Here is a 15,539-nt window from a genome sequence, read left to right on the forward strand (position 1 = left end):
CCAGGCCACAGGTGTCACCCGTGGTGCCACCGCGCCAGGCTGATGTCACAGAGGCGCCGGTTCCGTGCGCGGGGCTCGGTGGCCTGGAGGGGGGCAGAGGGGCAGCAGCAAGCCCTGGAATCCTGGGGTGGGTGGGGTTGGGAGGGACCCTCAGGACCCTCAGGACCCTCAGGACCCTCAGGAATGTCCCAGATCCAGGAATCCCAGCTGGCACCGAGGGCACTGCAGGGCAGTGGCAGGGGAGCTCCCAGCAGCTCAGAGGCAGGAGCTGGTGACAGAGGGGACAGCCCTGGGTGGCACCTGCAGCTCCCCACAGCCCTGGGCACTGCCAGCTCCAGCTGCTCCCGTTGCTGTCCCTGTCCGTGCCTTTTCCCGGGAATGGCACAGCCGAGGCTGTGCTGGAGCAGCCCTGGGCTGCAGGAGTTTCTCCCTCTCTCCTCCTGCCAGGCCCATCCTCCCCTCCCCTCCCTGGCTCCCCCTCTCTGTCCCCAAACCCGGAGCCACCCCCGCCCTTGTTTCCCAGATTGTCCCCTCCTTGTTTTCCCCAGGAGACTGAGCTGGACACGGTGGATAACTGGGAACAGGAACAACTCTATTTGAGGAACAAACGGGATTCACCGCCGGGGCGGGCGCAGCGTGGGCAGGGCACGGCCGCCCTGGGCCCGGGGCTGGCCCGGGCACCACAGCCACGGCCCCGGCTGGGACTGCTGCAGATCCTCTGCAGCCACAACTGGGTCTGCTCCCCTCTTCATCAACGCACTTTGTCCCTGAGGAACTCCAAGAAGTCCTGCAGAGCCTGGAAGAATCTCAGCAGGACGACTTTGGGGAAGGAAATTGTGATGGTTGTGTCGGATTCTGGTTCTGGTGACGCCGTGATGACAGCCAGGCTCAGCGTGGGCCTCGGGGCCGGCATCGGGACCAGGCTGGGCACCGGGGCTGGCGCTGTCAGCGTCGGGGCTGGGTCTGCTGGCACCGATCTCATCTGGAGCTGGATCCAGCCGTGGAAGTGCTGGGTGGAGGTGAACACCCCGGGGCGCTTGTCCCCGGCACAGCCCTTGCCCCAGCTGGCCAGCCCCACCAGCCAGAAGTAGTCACCAACGTGGTCCTTGCACACCAGGGGTCCCCCGATGTCACCCTGCGCCAGGAGAGAGGGGTCAGGGGCTGCTCCGGGGTCACTGGGAGCACCTGGGGGACAAGAGGACAGGCCCTGGGGACAAAGGGACACAGGAACAGGGACACATGGATGGGGAGTGGCAGCCCTGGGGCAGGAGACAGGGATCCATGGATGGGGAAGGGAAGGGGCGGGCAGGGCTAAAGGACAGGGTGGGACCTGCTGGGGGCTGTGGGGTCCCTGTGGGGCCATGGGGGGGATTCCCTGGTGCTGTGTGTAGGGCTGTGGGGTCCCTGTGGGGCTGTGGGGTCCCTGTGGGGCTCTCAGGGGTTCCCTGGGCCGTGTGTGGGGCTGTGGGGTCCCTGTGGGGCTCTCAGGGGTCCCTGTGGGGCTGTGGGATCCCTGTGGGACTCTCAGGGGTCCCTGTGGGGCTGTGAGGTCCCTGTGGGGCTCTCAGGGGTTCCCTGGGCCGTGTGTGGGGCTGTGGGGTCCCTGTGGGGCTCTCAGGGGTCCCTGTGGGGCTCTCGGGGGTCCCTGTGGGGCTCTCAGGGGTCCCTGTGGGGCTCTCAGGGGTCCCCGTGGGGCTCTCAGGGGTTCCCTGGGCCGTGTGTGGCGCTGGGCGCTCCCCGTGCCCCCGGCAGTGCCCGGCGCACCTGGCAGGTGTCGATGCCGCCCCGCGGGTACCCCGCGCACAGGTCCTGGGGGTGCAGGGCCCCCCCGTACCAGCGGCTGCTGTTGCACAGCTGGGCGTCCATCAGCCGCACCTTGGCCTCCTGCAGCGCCAGGCGCGGGCCGGGAGCTGCGGGCACAGCGGGCACAGGGGGCACTGAGCACCCGGCACCTCCCCGGGCACGGCCCCTGTCCCGCCGTGTCCGTGCCGGGCCCCGGCGGGCACTGACCGCTGTCCGGGGCCGCTCTCCAGCCCGCCATGTAGCAGGTCCTCAGCTCGGCCACTGCCAGGGCGCTGTCGGGCACGCAGCCCAGCTGGATGTAGTCGCTGCACTCCACGGGCTGCTCCAGCTCCAGCAGGGCGATGTTGTTCCTCAGAGAGTCAGCGTGGTAGCGCCGGTGCCGCAGCAGCCTCTGGATGCGGCGCCGCTTGGAGCCGGGGCCCGGCTGGGCCAGGTCTGTGGCACCGATCACCACCTCCCACCTGGAGATGTCCCTGGGGGCAGGGGATGGGGAAAGGATGGAGGAGCAGAGCCACGGGATGGGGCAGCAGAATTCCCTTCCTGCGCTGGGGGCATCCCTGTGCTGTGGGGACATCCCTGTCCTTGCTGTGGGGACATCCCTGTCTCTCCTGTGGGGACATCCCTGTCTCTCCTGTGGGGACATCCCTGTGCTGAGGAGACATCCACGACTCTGTTGTGGGGACATCCCTGTGCTGTGGGGATATCTCTGACCCTGTTCTGGGGACATCCCTGTGCTGGGGGGACATCCCTGACCCTGCTGAGGGGACATCCCTGTCTCTCCTGTGGGGACATCCCTGTGCTGAGGGGATATCTCTGACCCCGTTCTGGGGACATCACTGTGCTGGGGGGACATCCCTGACTCTCCTGAGGGGACATCCCTGTCCCTGTTGAGGGGAGATCCCAGTGCTGAGGGGGCATCCCCAACAAGGCTGTGGGGACACCCCTGACCCTACTGTGGGGACACACCTGACCCTACTGTGGGGACATCCCTTTCCTTCCTGTAAGGACTTCTCTCTGCCACGGGGACATCCCTGAGTTTTGGGGACATCCCTCACTCTCCTGAGGGGACATCCCTGGCTCTCCTGAGGTGACATCCCTGGCTCTGCTGTGGGAACCCCCCTGTGTTTTGGGGACCCCCCTGTCCCCGCTGCTCCTTACCCAGCCCTGTTGAAGCACTGTGCCACCGTGAGCACCCACTGCGGGTGGATCAGTGCCCCCGAGCACATGTGCCACGTGCCGTTCTTGAACGTGGCCTGGATGCTGACAATGCCAGGCCAGGTGCCCGAGGGGACACCGGGGCTGTCCACGACCAGGGAAGGGCCATCGGAAGATCCCAGAGTTGAGTAGTCACCATCGGGGGGGTCGTAGTCCACAACCAGTGAGCTGTGGTCAAATGCCAAGGGCCGGAGCCCGCAGGTGCCTCTGGAAGCACAGAGCCATCACTGCCCTGCTCGGGGACAGCAGGGACAGCCACCCCCGGGCTCCCCTGTGCCTGTGCCAGGCCAGCCCCCAGTGTCCCCGAGCCCCCCGGGCACACCGACCTGCAGGTGTCCCAGGAGCCCCCCACGGGCCCGGCCAGGGCCAGCAGGACACAGAGCAGCCACAGCAGAGCCATCGGTGCCAGCGCGGGTGGCACAGCCAGGCCACAGGTGTCACCCGTGGTGCCACCGCGCCGGGCTGATGTCACAGAGGCGCCGGTTCCGTGCGCGGGGCTCGGTGGCCTTGAGGGGGGCAGAGGGGCAGCACAAAGCTCTGGAACCCTGGGGTGGGTGGGGTTGGGAGGGACCCTCAGGACCCTCAGGACCCTCAGGACCCTCAGGAATGTCCCAGATCCAGGAATCCCAGCTAGCACCGAGGGCACTGCAGGGCAGTGGCAGGGGAGCTCCCAGCAGCTCAGAGGCAGGAGCTGGTGACACAGGGGACAGCCCTGGGTGGCACCTGCAGCACCCCCACAGCCCTGGGCACTGCCAGCTCCAGCTGCTCCCGTTGCTGTCCCTGTCCGTGCCTTTTCCCGGGAATGGCACAGCCGAGGCTGTGCTGGAGCAGCCCTGGGCTGCAGGAGTTTCTCCCTCTCTCCTCCTGCCAGGCCCATCCTCCCCTCCCCTCCCTGGCTCCCCCTCTCTGTCCCCAAACCTGGAGCCACCCCTGCCCTTGTTTCCCAGATTGTCCCCTCCTTGTTTTCCCCAGGAGACTGAGCTGGACACGGTGGATAACTGGGAACAGGAACAACTCTATTTGAGGAACAAACGGGATTCACCGCCGGGGCGGGCGCAGCGTGGGCAGGGCACGGCCGCCCTGGGCCCGGGGCTGGCCCGGGCACCACAGCCACGGCCCCGGCTGGGACTGCTGCAGATCCTCTGCAGCCACAACTGGGTCTGCTCCCCCTCCTCATCAACACACTTTGTCCCTGAGGAACTCCAAGAAGTCCTGCAGAGCCTGGAAGAATCTCAGCAGGACGACTTTGGGGAAGGAAATTGTGATGGTTGTGTCGGATTCTGGTTCTGGTGACGCCGTGATGACAGCCAGGCTCAGCGTGGGCCTCGGGGCCGGCATCGGGACCAGGCTGGGCGCCGGGGCTGGCGCTGTCAGCGTCGGGGCTGGGTCTGCTGGCACCGATCTCATCTGGAGCTGGATCCAGCCGTGGAAGTGCTGGGTGGAGGTGAACACCCCGGGGCGCTTGTCCCCGGCACAGCCCTTGCCCCAGCTGGCCAGCCCCACCAGCCAGAAGTAGTCACCGACGTGGTCCTTGCACACCAGGGGACCCCCGATGTCACCCTGTGCCAGGAGAGAGGGGTCAGGGGCTGCTCCGGGGTCACTGGGAGTACCTGAGGGACAAGAGGACAGGCACCGGGGACAAAGAGACACCAGGACAGGGACACACGGATGGGGAGTGGCAGCCCTGGGGCAGGGGACAGGGATCCATGGATGGGGAAGGGAAGGGGCGGGCAGGGCTAAAGGACAGGGTGGGACCTGCTGGGGGCTGTGGGGCTGTGAGGGGATTCCCTGGGGCCGTGTGTGGGGCTGTGGGGTCCCTGTGGGGCTGTGGGGTCCCTGTGGGGCTCTCAGGGTTCCCTGGGCCATGTGTGGGGCTGTGGGGTCCCTGTGGGGCTCTCAGGGGTCCCTGTGGGGCTCTCAGGGGTCCCTGTGGGGCTGTAGGGTCCCTGTGGGGCTGTGGGGTCCCTGTCGGGCTCTCAGGGGTCCCTGTGGGGCTGTGGGGTCCCTGTGGGGCTCTCAGGGGTCCCTGTGGGGCTGTGGGGTCCCTGTGGGGCTCTCAGGGGTCCCTGTGGGGCTCTCAGGGGTCTCTGTGGGGCTGTGGGGTCCCTGTGGGGCTCTCAGGGGTCCCTGTGGGGCTCTCAGGGGTCTCTGTGGGGCTGTGGGGTCCCTGTGGGGCTCTCAGGGGTCCCTGTGGGGCTCTCAGGGGTCCCTGTGGGGCTCTCAGGGGTCTCTGTGGGGCTGTGGGGTCCCTGTGAGGCTCTCAGGGGTCCCTGTGGGGCTGTGGGGTCCCCGTGGGGCTCTCAGGGGTTCCCTGGGCCGTGTGTGGCGCTGGGCGCTCCCCGTGCCCCCGGCAGTGCCCGGCGCACCTGGCAGGTGTCGATGCCGCCCCGCGGGTACCCTGCGCACAGGTCCTGGGGGTGCAGGGCCCCCCCGTACCAGCGGCTGCTGTTGCACAGCTGGGCGTCCATCAGCCGCACCTTGGCCTCCTGCAGCGCCAGGCGCGGGCCGGGAGCTGCGGGCACAGCGGGCACAGGGGGCACTGAGCACCCGGCACCTCCCCGGGCACGGCCCCTGTCCCGCCGTGTCCGTGCCGGGCCCCGGCGGGCACTGACCGCTGTCCGGGGCCGCTCTCCAGCCCGCCATGTAGCAGGTCCTCAGCTCGGCCACTGCCAGGGCGCTGTCGGGCACGCAGCCCAGCTGGATGTAGTCGCTGCACTCCACGGGCTGCTCCAGCTCCAGCAGGGCGATGTTGTTCCTGGCCGTGGTGGCCACGTAGCCCTGGTGCAGCAGCAGCCTCTGGATGTGCCTCACCGCAGCCTCGGGGCCCGGCTGGGTCAGGTCCGTGGCACCGATCACGACTTCATAAAGGGAGATGTCCCTGGGGGGCAGGGGACGGGCAGTGGGGTGACAGGGACCAGGGCCACGGCGTGGGGCAGCCTGGCAGCTGCACCGTGCTGTGGGGACACCCCTGTGCTATGGGGACATCCCTGACCCTGCTGAGGGGACATATCTGTGCTCTGGGGACACCCCTGACCCTCCTTTGGGGACATCTCTGTGCTGAGGGGACATCCCTGACCCTCCTGTGGGGACATCTCTGTGCTCTGGTGACATCCCTGACCCTCCTTTGGGGACATCTCTGTGCTGAGGGGACATCCCTGACCCTCCTCTGGGGACACCTCTGTGCTGTAGAGAAACCCCTGACCCTGCTGTGGGGACACCCCTGTGCTATGGGGACACCCCTGACCCTGCTGTGGGGACATCCCTGGCCCTGCTGAGGGGACATATCTGTGCTCTGGGGACATCCCTGACCCTCCTTTGGGGACATCTCTGTGCTGAGGGGACATCTCTGACCCTCCTGTGGGGACATCCCTGACCCTCCTGTGGGGACATCTCTATGCTCTGGTGACATCCCTGACCCTCCTGTGGGGACATCTCTGTGCTCTGGTGACATCCCTGATCCTCCTGTGGGGACATCTCTGTGCTCTGGGGACATCCTTGACCCTTCTGTGGGGACGTCCCTGACCCTGCTGTGGGGACGTCCCTCTGGTTTGGGGACATCCCTAACCTTGCTGAGGGGACATCTCTGTGCTCTGGGGACACCCCTGACCCTCCTCTGGGGACACCTCTGTGCTGTAGAGACACCCCTGACCCTGCTGTGGGGACACCCCTCTCTTTTGGGGACATTCCCGTCCTTACTCGTCCCTACCGAGACCTGAAGAAGCACTGTGCCACCGTGAGCACCCACTGCGGGTGGATCAGTGCCCCCGAGCACATGTGCCACGTGCCATTCTTGAAGGTGGCCTGGATGCTGACGATGCCAGGCCAGGTGCCCGAGGGGACACCAGGGCCACCTGTGACGAGGGAAGTGACATCAGAAGACCCCAAGGATGCGTAGTCACCGTCAGGGGGGTCGTAGTCCAGAATCTCAGAGCTGTGGTCGAAGGCCATGGGCCGGAGCCCGCAGGTGCCTCTGGAAGCACAGAGCCATCACTGCCCTGCTCGGGGACAGCAGGGACAGCCACCCCCGGGCTCCCCTGTGCCTGTGCCAGGCCAGCCCCCAGTGTCCCCGAGCACCCCGGGCACACCGACCTGCAGGTGTCCCAGGAGCCCCCCACGGGCCCGGCCAGGGCCAGCAGGACACAGAGCAGCCACAGCAGAGCCATCGGTGCCAGCGCGGGTGGCACAGCCAGGCCACAGGTGTCACCCGTGGTGCCACCGCGCCGGGCTGATGTCACAGAGGGTGGCACGGGGCGCTGGAACCCTGGAATGCTCGGCCTGGAGGGACCTTGACGAGGTCAGGGCGGCCCCCGCTGCCCCGGGCCTGGTGACACCCCAAAATTAAATCAAAATTAGACTTCGAGATAGATGCACCTGTCAATAATTAATCATCGGGGCTCTTGTTACTTCGTTAGGTGTAATTGGCAAGCTCAGGGATCTGGGCTGCAGACACACAGACCCGATGGACACATCCACGTGGATTTTTGGGGAGCACAGGGATCTGGGCTGCAGACACCCAGACCCAAAGGGTGGACGTCCAAGGCTGGCACCCTGGGCACCCTCGTGTTTGTTGTAGGGGCAGACACTCTCCTGTGAGGCTAAACCCCACCAAGACCCCGTGGGTTGCTGAGGGGTCTCTCTGGAGACCCCCCCCAGAATTTTGGGGGTCGCGGGGGCTCGTCCCAGCAGCACCCCAGGAAATGGCCCCTCTGTGACCCTAAAAATGGGGGATTTTGGGTTTGGTTCCTCTGTCTGAAGCTCTCTCTTCCTCCTCCGGAAAGAGCCGTGCCAGCCTCTGCTCCCAGGGGATTTCCAGCCAGGCTGAGCCCAGGCGTAGGAGAGAAATAATAAAGAACGGAATGACAATAAATTAAATTATGACTGCGGGTCGGTGCTCCTCCAAGCAAAGGGCGATGGGACAGGGTGGCAGCTCTCGTCTCAGCCAAGAAAACTGAAACGTGAGGCAAAAAAACAGGGTGAAATTCATCCCCAAAATGGGATTTGAGGGCTGGGTGCTGTTGGGGAAGGGAGCTGTCGCTCCCCCGTGTCCCGGGGTTCCCCAGAGCAGTTCTGGCAGGGAGGGGAACGGGGCCGGTTTGGGCTCCCTGTGCTGGAGAGGTCACCCAGGACCGGCGTCAGCACTGCAGGGTTTGGGGCTGATTTCAGCAAATTTGGGTTGAGACTCAGCAGATCCTTTCAGGAAAACCCCGAATCCCCTATGCTGGCCACGTTTCGGGGGTGACAACTCCCCCGTGTCCCTGCTGTCCCTCGTGTCCCTGCTGTCCCTCGTGTCCCTTCAACTACTGTCACCCCGGGGTAGAAATCAATTACCAATTATAGCCGTAATCATACAATTCAACAACCCCTCCCAGCCGCGGGTTCTCTGGGGCACGGAGCGCACGGCTGGGGCAGATTCGGGAAGGGCGGGATCGCCCAGAGCGATTTGGGCCCGACCCAAATTTGGGCTCCGCACGGGACGGGGTGCGCTGGCCCTTTAAGGCACCGACAGGTGCTGCAGCGCCACACCGCGCGGGGGCGGGACCAACGGTGTTGAGTGACGGGAAGATTAACCAATGGAAAGGCAGAGTGAGGAGGGTCTAGCCAATGAGCGGGCTGGACGGGGAGGGGGCGGGGCTGGGCTGGCTGCGGGGCGAAGCGGGGACCGGTCCCGCTCGGCTCCGTTCGGCTCCGTTCGACACCGCTCGGCTCCGTTCGGTTCCGTTCGTCCCCGCTCGGCCCCGCTCGGCCCCGCTCGGCAATGGCGGGGCGGGCGGCGGTCCCCGCCCGGCCCCTCGGGGACGATTTCTCCTTCGTGAGCCCGGTGGCCAAGTACGTGCTCTTCTTCTTCAACCTGCTCTTCTGGGTGAGTGCGGGGGCACCGGGACACCCCATTCCCGAGGGACACCCTGCGGCTGTCCCCATCCCTGCATCCCGCTGGGACACCGCCATCGCCGGCATCCCCGGGACCACCCATCCCTGGGATCCCACCGGGACCCCAAGCCCTTGGGATTGTCTCCATCCCTGAACCCTGTTGGGATCCCCATCCCTGAGATCCCACCGGGACCCCAAGCCCTTGGGATTATCTCCATCCCTGAATCCTGTTGGGATCCCCATCCCTGAGATCCGACCGGGACCCCCAGCCCTTGGGATTGTCTCCATCCCTAAACCCCCTTGGGACCCCCCAGCCCTTGGGGTTTTCTCCATCCCTGAACCCTTTTGGGATCCCCCATCCCCAGGGACCCCCAGCCCTTGGGATTGTCTCCATCCCTAAACCCCCTTGGGACCCCCCAGCCCTTGGGGTTTTCTCCATCCCTGAACCCTGCTGGGATCCCCCATCCCCAGGGACCCCCAGCCCTTGGGACTGTCTCCATCCCTGAACCCTTTTGGGATCCCCCATCCCCAGGGACCCCCGGCCCTCTCTGCACCCCTGGACCCATTTGGGACCCCGCATTCCCGGGATCCCCTGACCCAGCTCCATCCCCAGGACCCCACCGGGAGCCCCTTGGCTTTGGAGCTGTCCCCAGCCCTGGTCCCCACTGGAATCCACTCGGGGTCCCTGGAGCCCCCCAACCCCAGCATCCCACCGTGACCCCTCATTCCTGAGGGACTCCTCCCAGTCCCCATCCCTGGACCCCACTGGGATCCCCCATTCCAGAAGGGTTTCCCCATTCCCCGAGGGTTTTTGGGGTCCTTTGGATCCCCACCCCTTCACCGGGACCCTTCCTGGCCCCACGCAGGTGACAATCCCCCCGAGAGGGGACAGAGCCCCTCTTGTCCCAGCCCACTCCAGAGAGGTCTCCTGCAGGGAAGCCACAGTTTCCCCTGTTTGGGGCCTTTTTGATTTTTTTTTTTTTAATATTTTGAGGGATTTTTATGTTTTTGAGAAGTTTTATGTTTTGAGTATTTTTTTACATTTTGGAGACTTTTAAAAAATGTTTTGGAGACTTTTGTACTTCTTGGGAGGTTTGGGCATTTTTTAATGCTTAATGCTGAATTTTTAAATTTTTGGGGGGATTTTTTAATGCTTTTGCTGGGATTTTTTTGCAGGGTGGGATTTTGGGGGTGTTTTTTTCGGGTTATTTCCGTGTTTGCAAGGCTATTTTTGAGGAAGTTTCTGGCTTCCGATAAAAACCACGTCCCTGTGTCCAGTCACCCGTAGAGGAACAGCGCTGGCGGGCGGGTGACCTCCGGGAGGTGGGGACAGAGGTGGCCTCCCAATGGGTGGGGACAGAGGTGGCCTCCCAGGGGGTGAGGACAGAAGTGGCCTCCCAATGGGTGGGGACAGAGGTGACCTCCGGGAGGTGGGGACAGAGGTGGCCTCCCAATGGGTGGGGACAGAGGTGGCCTCGCAGAGGGTGGGGACAGAGGTGACCTCCGGGAGGTGGGGACAGAGGTGACCTCCCAATGGGTGGGGACAGAGGTGACCTCCCAGGGGTGGGGACAGAGGTGGCCTCCCAGGGGTGGGGACAGAGGTGGCCTCTTAGAGGGTGGGGACAGAGGTGACCTCCCAGGGGTGGGGACAGAGGTGACCTCCCAATGGGTGGGGACGCAGGTGGCCTCCCAGGGGTGGGGACAGAGGTGACCTCCCAGAGGGTGGGGACAGAGGTGATGGCCTCCCAGGGGGTGGGGACAGAGGTGACCTCCCAATGGGTGGGGACAGAGGTGACCTCCCAGGGGTGGGGACAGAGGTGACCTCCCAATGGGTGGGGACAGAGGTGACCTCCCAATAGGTGGGGACAGAGGTGGCCTCCCAGGGGTGGGGACAGAGGTGACCTCCCAGAGGTGGGGACAGAGGTGGTGACCTCCCAGAGGTGGGGACAGAGGTGATGGCCTCCCAGGGGTGGGGACACGCTGGACACCGGTGTGACAGGTGTCACCCACCTTGTGGCAGCAGCCACAGCTCGGGTGCCCCGTTTGCACCCCTGACTCGGGGGTGCTGCAGGTGGGGACGCGGGTGTGGCACGGGGGTGGTGACACCTGCGGGGCCACCTCTGTCCCTCCGCAGGTGATCTCCATGGTGATGGTGGCCGTGGGGGTCTACGCCCGGCTGCTGAAGCACGCAGGTGAGCTGGGGGTGCTGGCCGGGGTGTGGGGTGCCGGCCGTGGTGGCCGTGCTGGTGACAGCTGGCCGTGACAGAGGCGGCCATGGCGTGCCTGGCGGTGGACCCTGCCATCCTCCTCATCATCGTGGGCGTCCTCACCTTCCTCATCACCTTCTGCGGCTGCGTCGGCTCCTTGCGGGAGAACATCTGCCTGCTGCAGGTGGTGAGTGCTGCAGGGCGGGGAGTCCCTGGTGGGGACACTGGTGGCATCTCGGTGTCCCCACCGCGGTGCCCTCACCGTCACATCCCTTCCCCGCAGTTCTCCGTCTGCCTGACCATCATCTTCCTCCTGCAGCTGGCGGCCGGTGTGCTGGGCTTTGTCTTCTCTGATAAGGTACTGGGGGAGCAGTGGGGACAGGGGTGGCCCCGGTCCTGTCCTGCTGGTGACAGCCTCACTGGTGTCCCCTCTGTTTGTCCCCCAGGCACGCGGGAAGGTCAGTGAGATCATCAACGGGGCCATCGTGCACTACCGGGATGACCTGGACCTGCAGAACCTCATCGACTTCGGGCAGAAGGAGGTGACCGGGGGGTCTGCAGGGTTGGGGTGTCCCTCCAGCAGAGGAGGACGTGTCCCCACTTCTGTGTCAGCCTCAGATCTGTGGGGCAGCACGGGCTGGAGACGTTGGGTGGCTCCTCCAGGAGGATTTGATGCTCACGGTGATGTCCTGCTGGGGCAGGGGGAGGCTGGGGGGAGCTGGGGGCACAGCCCTGAGTGTCCTGTCCCTGGCATGGCCGGGGTCCCCTGCCCGCAGTTCAGCTGCTGCGGGGGCGTCTCCTACAAGGACTGGTCACAGAACATGTACTTCAACTGCACGGCCACCAACCCCAGCCGCGAGCGCTGCGCCGTGCCCTTCTCCTGCTGCCTGCACGACTCCGAGCAGGTCAGTGCTGGGCTGGCCTGGGACCCTGCCCCAGCCTGTCCTCCGTCCCCTGGGGCTGTCTGAGCCCTGAGCCCTGCCCGGGGGGAGGAACAGCCTGATGGCAGTGAATGGACCCATCTGCCTTGGGGGTTTGGGTTCCCCATCCACCTTTGGGGTTTGGGTTCTCTGTCCCACACTCTCGGTTTGGGTTCCCCATCCACACTCTGGGTTTGGGTTCCCCATCTGCCTTTAAGGTTTGGGTTCCCCATCCACCTTTGGGGTTTGGGTTCTCTGTCCCACACTCTGGGTTTGGGTTCCCCATCCACACTCTGGGTTTGGGTTCCCCCATCCCACACTCTGGATTTGGGTTCCCCATCCACCTTTGGGTTTGGGTTCCCCATCCCACACTCTGGATTTGGGTTCCCCATCCACCTTTGGGTTTGGGTTCCCCATCCACCTTTGGGTTTGGGTTCCCCATCCACACTCTGGGTTTGGGTTCCCCATCTGCCTTTAAGGTTTGGGTTCCCCATCCACCTTTGGGTTTGGGTTCCCCATCCACACTCTGGGTTTGGGTTCCCCATCCGCCTTCGGGGTTTGGGTTCCCCATCCCACACTCTGGATTTGGGTTCCCCATCCACCTTTGGGGTTGGGTTCCCCATCCACCTTTGGGTTTGGGTTCCCCATCCACACTCTGGGTTTGGGTTCCCCCATCCACCTTTGGGTTTGGGTTCCCCATCCACCTTTGGGGTTGGGTTCCCCATCCACCTTTGGGTTTGGGTTCCCCATCTCATCTTTTGGGTTTGGGTTCCCCATCTCATCTTTTGGGTTTGGGTTCCCCATCCACACTCTGGGTTTGGGTTCCCCATCCACCTTTGGGTTTGGGTTCCCCATCCACACTCTGGGTTTGGGTTCCCCATCTCATCTTTTGGGTTTGGGTTCCCCATCCACACTCTGGGTTTGGGTTCCCCATCTCATCTTTTGGGTTTGGGTTCCCCATCCACCTTTGGGGTTTGGGTTTCCCATCCGCCTTCGGGGTTTGGGTTCCCCATCCACACTCTGGGTTTGGGTTCCCCATCTGCCTTTGGGTTTTGGGTTCCCCCATCCCACACTCTGGGTTCCCAAATCGACCCTCTGGGTTTGGGAACTTTGTGTTTGGGGACTCCTGGGCTGTGGTGAGGTGTGGGAGAACTCTCCCTCCCCAGAGCTGGAATTGGCTCTTTGGGGACAGGTGGCTCTGGAGGGCTGGCGTGGGGACACCGAGGAAGGGGACAGTGCACCAAGGCAAGGGCCAGAGCTGCTGGTGACCCCACAGCCACCCCAGCAGAGCAGGAACCCCAGTGTGTCCTGTCAGCTGCTGGTGACCCCACAGCTCCCCCCAGGAGCAGGGACCCTGGGTGTCCTGTCCCCAGCCCCTGTGTGCTCTGTCCCCTGTGCCAGGCTGTCATCAACACCATGTGTGGCCACGGGATGCAGGCCCGGGGCTACCTGGAGGCCAGCGCCTTCATCCACACCAACGGCTGCATCGACAAGCTGGTGAACTGGACCCACAGCAACCTCTTCCTGCTGGGGGGCATCGCCCTGGGGCTGGCCCTGCCCCAGGTACGGGCCCCGGGCACTGGGGGGAGAGGGGTCTGTCCCAAAGCTCTGCTTTGGGGGGGGTTTTATGGGGAGCTGCCTTCATGATGGCGAGATGGGGGAGTTGGGATGGGATTTGGGGTGGGGGATGACGCAAAGGGCAGGCACAGGGCGTGGGGTGACACTGCCTGCTGTCGCTCAGTACCTCCCTCTCCCCTTCCTCTTCCTCCCTCTCCCCCCTCCCTCTTGCTTTCTTTCCCTTTCTCTCATTTTTCTCTTTCTCCTTCCCTTCCTCTCCGTTTCTCTCCCCCCTTCTTTTTCCCTTTCCCCTTTCCCCCTTCCTCTCTCATTTCCTTCCCTGTTCCCCTTCCTCTTTCTTGTCCCTTTTCCTCCCTCTTCCTTTCCCCTTCCTCTTCCTCCCTCTCGCCTCTCCCTCTTGCTTTTTTTCCCTTTCTCTCATTTTTGTCCTCTTCTTCTTCTCCTTCCCTCCCTCTCCGTTTCTCTCCCCCCTTCCTTTTCCCTTTCCCCCTTCCTCTCTCATTTCCTTCCCTATTCTCCTTCCTCTTTCTTGTCCCTTCTCCTCTTCCTCTCTTTCCTCTTCCTCCCCCTTCTCCTTCCCCTTCGCCTTCCCTTTATCTCACTCCCCTTTCCCTCTCCCCATCCTCTCCCTCTCCTCCATCTCCCCCTTCCTCCTCCTCTCCCCTCACTCTCCTTATCTATCTCCCTTCCCTCTCCCAATCCCTTCCCTCTCCCCTCCTTTTCCCTCTCCCTGCCCTCCCCTGCAGCTGGTGGGCATCGTCCTGGCGCAGCTCCTCATCAACCAGATCCGCGACCAGATCAAGCTGCAGCTCTACAACCAGCAGCACCGGGCAGACCCCTGGTACTGAGCGGCGCTCCCGGGGCGTTCCCAGAGCCCGGCTCCGCGGGGAGAGCCCGCGGGGCTCCCCTGGAGAACGGGGAATGCGGATCCGCAGGGGGATGCGCGGGGCCCCGCACACTCCGTGCCTTGGGCAGCCGCTGCTGGGCTCGGCCTGGACGGCGCTGAGCTGGAGCAGCGCCGGGGAATCGCTGTCTGTCTGTCTGTCCTGCTGGAGCTTCGCACTGGGATGTGCTTCCCCCGGGATGTGCTTCCCCGGGATGTGCTTCCCCCGGGATGTGCTGTCCCGGGATGTGCTCCCCCCGGGATGTGCTTCCCCCGGGATGTGCTGTCCCGGGATGTGCTGTCCCGGGATGTGCTCTCCCGGGATGTGCTTCCCCCGGGATGTGCTTCCCCCGGGATGTGCTTCCCCCGGGATGTGCTCCCCCCGGGATGTGCTTCCCCCGGGATGTGCTGTCCCGGGATGTGCTTCCCCCGGGATGTGCTTCCCCGGGATGTGCTGTCCCGGGATGTGCTTCCCCCGGGATGTGCTTCCCCGGGATGTGCTGTCCCGGGATGTGCTTCCCCCGGGATGTGCTTCCCCGGGATGTGCTGTCCCGGGATGTGCTTCCCCCGGGATGTGCTTCCCCCGGGATGTGCTCCCCCCGGGATGTGCTTCCCCCGGGATGTGCTGTCCCGGGATGTGCTGTCCCGGGATGTGCTTCCCCGGGATGTGCTTCCCCCGGGATGTGCTGTCCCGGGATGTGCTCCCCCCGGGATGTGCTGTCCCGGGATGTGCTTCCCCGGGATGTGCTGTCCCGGGATGTGCTCCCCCCGGGATGTGCTGTCCCGGGATGTGCTTCCCCCGGGATGTGCTGTCCCGGGATGTGCTGCCCCGGGATGTGCTTCCCTCGGGATGTGCTTCCCCCTCTCCCGGTGTCCTGGAGAAGGACGTCCGTCTGTCTGCCTGCGTGTCTGCCTGTCCGTGCACCGAGCTGCCTTCGCCCAGGCCGGGCTGCGGGGCTGGGGACACTCCTGGCACGGCCGGCTGTCCGTCTGGGTGTCCCCGTGTTTGGGGACAGCCCAGGGGCTGGGGACACTCCCCGCACGGCCGGCTGTCCCTCTGGGTGT

The 15,539-nt window shown here is 64.7% G+C and overlaps 3 protein-coding genes across 4 annotated transcripts; 1 reads left to right on the forward strand and 2 right to left on the reverse strand.

Annotated features, from left to right (window-relative positions):
• Nucleotides 1-14: 14 nt before the first annotated feature.
• On the reverse strand, nt 15-3,433 carry LOC134565338 (acrosin-like). Its single transcript, XM_063424860.1, has 6 exons — nt 3,345-3,433; nt 2,962-3,225; nt 2,011-2,276; nt 1,765-1,910; nt 761-1,135; nt 15-83 (listed from the first exon to the last, which is right to left on the reverse strand). Exons 1-6 carry the CDS (start codon nt 3,416-3,418, stop codon nt 15-17), a joined length of 1,194 nt encoding a protein of 397 aa, XP_063280930.1. The 5' UTR covers nt 3,419-3,433.
• Nucleotides 3,434-3,974: 541 nt separating this feature from the next.
• LOC134565336 (acrosin-like) lies at nt 3,975-7,682 on the reverse strand. Its single transcript, XM_063424858.1, has 5 exons — nt 7,108-7,682; nt 6,725-6,988; nt 5,631-5,896; nt 5,385-5,530; nt 3,975-4,578 (listed from the first exon to the last, which is right to left on the reverse strand). The coding sequence occupies exons 1-5, from the start codon at nt 7,179-7,181 to the stop codon at nt 4,195-4,197; spliced, it is 1,134 nt and encodes a 377-aa protein (XP_063280928.1). The 5' UTR covers nt 7,182-7,682; the 3' UTR covers nt 3,975-4,194.
• A 922-nt stretch (nt 7,683-8,604) lies between these two features.
• Nucleotides 8,605-14,582, forward strand: TSPAN33 (tetraspanin 33). Of its 2 annotated transcripts, none has more exons than XM_063424856.1 (8): nt 8,605-8,844; nt 11,021-11,078; nt 11,153-11,280; nt 11,377-11,451; nt 11,540-11,635; nt 11,870-11,998; nt 13,415-13,576; nt 14,338-14,582. In XM_063424856.1, the coding sequence occupies exons 1-8, from the start codon at nt 8,620-8,622 to the stop codon at nt 14,437-14,439; spliced, it is 975 nt and encodes a 324-aa protein (XP_063280926.1). In that variant the 5' UTR covers nt 8,605-8,619; the 3' UTR covers nt 14,440-14,582. The 2 variants fall into 2 exon arrangements, with proteins under 2 accessions (XP_063280926.1, XP_063280927.1); XM_063424857.1 differs by having other exon boundaries at nt 8,644-8,878.
• The last annotated feature ends 957 nt before the right edge of the window (nt 14,583-15,539 follow it).

The sequence above is a fragment of the Prinia subflava genome, unplaced genomic scaffold, assembly GCF_021018805.1.
Source record: "Prinia subflava isolate CZ2003 ecotype Zambia unplaced genomic scaffold, Cam_Psub_1.2 scaffold_264_NEW, whole genome shotgun sequence".
Classification (NCBI taxonomy): Eukaryota; Metazoa; Chordata; class Aves; order Passeriformes; family Cisticolidae; genus Prinia; species Prinia subflava.

Excerpts from the sequence above, each read along its gene's own strand:
- LOC134565336 (XM_063424858.1), bottom strand. The coding sequence starts at position 7,181 with ATGGCTCTGCTGTGGCTGCTCTGTGTCCTGCTGGCCCTGGCCGGGCCC. Across the intron at positions 5,531-5,630 it reads GAGAGCGGCCCCGGACAGCG|CTCCCGGCCCGCGCCTGGCG; the intron begins GTCAGTGCCCGC and ends CTGTGCCCGCAG. Across the intron at positions 4,579-5,384 it reads GCGGCATCGACACCTGCCAG|GGTGACATCGGGGGTCCCCT; the intron begins GTGCGCCGGGCA and ends CTCCTGGCACAG.
- LOC134565338 (XM_063424860.1), bottom strand. The coding sequence starts at position 3,418 with ATGGCTCTGCTGTGGCTGCTCTGTGTCCTGCTGGCCCTGGCCGGGCCC. Across the intron at positions 2,277-2,961 it reads CAGTGCTTCAACAGGGCTGG|GGACATCTCCAGGTGGGAGG; the intron begins GTAAGGAGCAGC and ends CCCTGCCCCCAG. Across the intron at positions 1,136-1,764 it reads GCGGCATCGACACCTGCCAG|GGTGACATCGGGGGACCCCT; the intron begins GTGCGCCGGGCA and ends CTCCTGGCGCAG.
- TSPAN33 (XM_063424856.1), top strand. The coding sequence starts at position 8,620 with ATGAGCGGGCTGGACGGGGAGGGGGCGGGGCTGGGCTGGCTGCGGGGC. Across the intron at positions 8,845-11,020 it reads TTCGTGAGCCCGGTGGCCAA|GTGATCTCCATGGTGATGGT; the intron begins GTACGTGCTCTT and ends GTCCCTCCGCAG. Across the intron at positions 11,636-11,869 it reads TCGACTTCGGGCAGAAGGAG|TTCAGCTGCTGCGGGGGCGT; the intron begins GTGACCGGGGGG and ends CCCTGCCCGCAG.